Here is a 4,879-nt window from a genome sequence, read left to right on the forward strand (position 1 = left end):
TTTCCTTTTCCCAGCTTTGAAAGCATGCAGAGGCTTTGTGACAAATACAACCGAGCCATTGATAGCATTCATCAGTTGGTATGTATTTACCTTTGTTATGCCATGATGCCTATCTTGCTGGTCTTATTCAGGCTAATGGTTTCAAGTTCATGTGCAGTAAATTACATCCAAGAATGTGCTGATTTTTTTTTTTTAATGCTCAGAATTGTGTGTATTTACCTAAACAGCAGCACTGCTATTAACAGCATTTTCATTCATTCAGGAGTTAATAAGTCTTCTATTAAACCTTCCTTTCTGGGCCAAAACTTGGCACTCAAGGATTTAGCCTTGGAGTGAATTTATATTCTTCTTTTATACGAGTAGCTTAATTTTGCTAAAGTACAAGTTTGCAGACTTAGTCCCAAATGTGCAGTTGGCATTGTTACTTTGACGTTTAAAATAGTGGAGTTAACTCTGGGGAAAAAATATTCCCTCTCATGTGTCATTTCTTGTTTTTTGTTCAGAAACTTCACAAGGATTTCACATCTATAGATTTACGTGTGCGTGTGGGTATATGTGGCTTGAAGGCATCTTAAATAGCCCATAAGAATCTGTTATGTATTATGGCAGTGATCCATGGATTACAAATTTTCTTACTCTTCTCTAAAGCTATGTTTTAGAGCTTTTCTTCTCTAAAGGACCATTCTGGAAAAACTGGAATTAAATTTAGCTTAATACCTTTTTTTAAATAAGTAACTTTTGCAGTTTTCCTCGTGCTTACTTTAAAAGGTGGGATGGAGGGCATGAAACACAGCAAACAGATTAATATTAAAGTTTGACTTAATCTGTAAACTGTTTTGATGCCACTTTTTCCAAAAGCATCTGCCTACGCACTTGATAAATTCATCCAATTTACAACTACTGCTTATTTCACAAAAGCTCTGGTCTTTGGGACCTTATGAACTACATTAAAGCAATCATATGCTTGAAGATGTAGACTGTATATTGGACAGTGAATGTTTATTATATTTCCTTTGAATGCTGTCATAAAGAGGGAGCCTCCAGATTAAACAATGCTCTGTGCCTTATTTATTGATTTGTATATATTGGCCAGTCCAATTGTATCTCTGTTAAGCGGGCACTGACAAAGTGAGAATCCAGTCAGTATAATCTGTTTTTGCCAGTGCTCTGCTGAATGCTGGACTACAGGCCAGTTGACTTTCCTGGAGGAAGATGCATCTAAAACATGAACAGAGGAGCAAATTTGAGGGATCTTGGAATCATCTCCTTTCCTCAAAAAGGAGGAGATGAGGCACAGAAGCAAGACTGACCTAGATGTGCAAAATCCAGGAGGAGGATGAAAGAAAAAGGCTTAATAGCAGTTGCTTATATTTAGGATTGAAGTTATGGGGAGAAGGGAACCTTTTAATTCCATCGTTTTTTATTTTTTATCACCACTGCTGCCTTTGCGATTCCTCTCGTTTGACAATTCCCAGCAAGGAAATCCAGCCCCTCTTAAATTGGTGGTATAGTTGGATGTTGTGGTTGCATCAGCTCATGCTTCTGCTGTGCACTTTTTGAAAATACCCTTTAAGTGAGGTGATACCAGATAATAAAGCAAATTAGCCTGCTTTTCTTTAGCATGTCTCCTTAAGGAAGACCTGAAGATTAATTGTACTACCATGGAAGGGAATACATTTGTCTGTCAGTCTCGCTCCCTACATACGCACCTATATTTTTATGCCCCCGCCCACCCCCCTTCTCGTATTTCATTTACAACCCATTTTTACTTCCCCTCCTTAGTGGAAAGGAACCACCCAGCCCATGAAACTGAACACTCGTCCTTCCAATGGACTTCTCCGTCATATCCTGCAGCAAGTATATAACCACTCGGTGACCGACCCAGAGAAACTCAACAACTATGAACCCTTTTCCCCAGAGGTGTATGGAGAAACTTCCTTTGATTTAGTGGCCCAAATGATTGATGAGATTAAGATGACAGAGGATGACTTGTTTGTCGATTTGGGTAGTGGTAAGTGACATACAACTGCTTTTGTCTTTCCTTTTCTTTCTCTGTCCAGGGGTGTTTTTTCTCCCAATTAAGGGGGAAACAGGCGTCCCCCCCCCCATTAATATTACAGCTGGAAAGTAACTCATCACTAAGGATTCTGCTTGTTGCTGGGAGCATGTATTAGATGTAGTCCTCAATGAGGCTGTTATTTTCTCCAGCAAAACTAAGCAAATGGATGTAGCATTCCAATGCTTTCTTTGCCATAGTAATGTGAGGCGGCACCAAGCGTGTGATCCACCCTTGCCAATGAAGGAAGTATTGGTTCTTCAGGAACCTTTTGAGGAACACTCCAATCTAGCCCCAGTAGCTAGATGCTATTCAACCTAAGAATTATAGCTCTGAAATGACTCTGTGATAAATGTCACTAACAGCTTTCATATTTTATGCTTTTTGGCTTTTAGATTTAGTTTGCCTTTTTTTTTAATGTAACAAAAGGAAGTTACCCCTCTTTATCTCCAAGTCTGCAGCGCTGGCACTTGGTTATCACAAAACCAAGCTGGGTTTGTTCTTGTCCCATATGACATAATTGCCAGCAATAAAGAGTTTAGAGTCAGAACTTTGACAGTTGTGTTGCAAGGCTAAGTAGAATCCAGTTCTGTATCCCATAAATAGCCTTTGCCCTGTGGCATGTAGCTCTAATATTTTTTTTGTTGTTGATTTCGTAGCCACATGTGACTCAAACATGTGGAGCAGACATTGTTATGAGTAAGAAGATGCTCTTTTTTTAGTTGATCTTTTTTTAGTTCCTTGACTTCCATCAGGAAAGTAGTAGTAAGAATTTCCTGTCAATGGATTTTTCTTAGCTAATTAAATTAAGTGTGTGTTCTTATGCTTTTTTAATGTTTGTCCTCTGTCTCAGGGTAGCTCAACCCCTAGTCTGTAGGCCAGGTCTGGCCCCTGGTGCTGTGTCATTTGACCCATGGGCCTTTCCACAGCTATATGGGGAGCCCTATGGGCTGTGGACCTACGTGCTAAATCGGGCATGCAGAGCAGCGTGGGGCCTGATCCTGACCAGTAGGACCGAAATGGTGAACACCACTGCTCCTATCCAATCAAAATTAAAAAAAAAAATGTGCAAACTAAAATACAGTAGAACATCTATTCACTCAAATACAGTTTGGGTTGCTTTGCTGTGCTGGAATAACAGTACCATAGCTGTGTGCACATGTTTATTCACTAAGGTCACAGGAAATCATATCTGGAAGTAGCATAATCTACTGTTGTTTTTCTAAAAGTCTGAGAAAGGTATGATCTGTCTAATAAAATGTTTGTTTACAATGTCACCAGAAGTGGTGCTAGATGTTTATTACCGAAGAACCTCAAAGATTACTCTTGGGATTCTCCCAAACATAATGTATAAAACTTCATTAACATCTGTCAGTAACAGGTAAACACACTGTAGTGTTAACTTTGTCTGTTGCAAATATGCATGTTCATTCCCAAATGGATTTGATGCGGTGAAACAAGGGACATTTTTCTCTTTACATAACTCATCCTAATGGTAATGAAAGCCTGACACTGTTGACAGAAAGTGAGTTTTCAGAATACTGGTGGCCAGCCTTTCTGGTAGGCGTGCCACAAATTAGCCCCTCTGCCCCCAAGTGCCAATCTGATCCCCTTCCCCTGCCCAATCTGCCAGTGTGTTGCCTGACCCGTCCCTGGTGTGCCACATGCACAGGCTGCTTGTGCCATTTGCAGCATGCATGCAGCAGGGTGGCCTTCCCTTTTCTTGTCAGTATGAAGTACAGTGCAAACTTAGGACCACATTCGAGCATTAGAATGCTATCCAGTAAGTTTTTAGTGTTTGTTGTGCATCTAGGAATTGCCCTTCAGTGGAATGCAGCAAGCTGTGGAATGTTTCAGTTGCATTTTACCAGTAACTTGGTACCAGTTTCGGAAGTCAAGTATACGGTATCTATTTGATGCTGAAAAGGGGAGGTAGAACATATCTATACTGATTAGAATTAGGACAGAGTTTAAAAAAAAAAAAAGGCATTGGGTTTGAAGAGAAGGTCATTAGTGACTTCTAATAAAACGTTACTTTGGTCCATACAAATACGTATTATTCTTACGGTTTTTTAAATCCTTCCTCCCCCATTATTTTATATTCATTTTCTATTATTTATAAGTATGGTAAGCTCTTCAGAGCCTTGACTGCTTTTTGTATGTCATCGTAATTGACGCCTCTAAGCTCTCCTGTGGTATAAATATTTTATTACGCAACACTGTCATCTCCTGGTTCCCTTTCATACCAAACTGGGCATTGTTTAGATAATGAGTTAATGGCAAGGGTGCCACCTCTTCCATTACTTTTTGCTACTTCCCGGAGGCAGTCAATGAGACAGCCCATTTGCACAGAAACACATTGCAGTTTTCTACCTGTTTAAGTTGATTCCTGTTTCTCACATGACTGTCTCAGAAACTCTTAAGTGCATTAGTGCGATTATAGTGAATATTATATCCAGTCTATAAACTATATTGAAATGGATACTGAATTCATTTGCTTCAGAGTGGTAATCGGTTTCCCTAAGAAATGCAGAATGACTACAATTTATAGGTACTTGCAAAAAGGGATGCAAAATCTGGGTCAGATAAGCAAGCAAAAAATTAGCTGCGACTTTTTTCACGCAAGCTTGAGATGTAATGCCTGCAGACAGTGTATAGGAATGGCAGCTAAGTACTGTTGGTAGTGTCTGATGCAAATATAATCTGGAGTGATGGGAAGTTCATACATTTTTAAGTAATGTTTCATCTTGCAGCATAGCAGTTACTTCTGAAATTACTTTGGGCATTGAACAATTAGTTGTGTTTTTTGGGGCCGGGGGGTGG

At 39.6% G+C, this 4,879-nt stretch overlaps 1 protein-coding gene across 7 annotated transcripts in view; it reads left to right on the forward strand.

The window, feature by feature from the left end:
* DOT1L (DOT1 like histone lysine methyltransferase) overlaps positions 1 to 4,879 on the forward strand; it is a 107,488-nt gene that overhangs the window by 36,765 nt on the left and 65,844 nt on the right. For all 7 annotated transcript variants that reach the window (XM_019513322.1, XM_019513327.1, XM_019513321.1 and 4 more), the window contains exons 4-5: positions 15 to 78; positions 1,783 to 2,011. In XM_019513322.1, the coding sequence (XP_019368867.1) occupies positions 15 to 78; positions 1,783 to 2,011 (293 nt within the window). The remainder of the gene's footprint in view (positions 1 to 14; positions 79 to 1,782; positions 2,012 to 4,879) is intronic.

This window comes from Gavialis gangeticus, unplaced genomic scaffold (assembly GCF_001723915.1).
Source record: "Gavialis gangeticus isolate Ggan-Ray unplaced genomic scaffold, GavGan_comp1, whole genome shotgun sequence".
NCBI classification, from domain to species: Eukaryota; Metazoa; Chordata; order Crocodylia; family Gavialidae; genus Gavialis; species Gavialis gangeticus.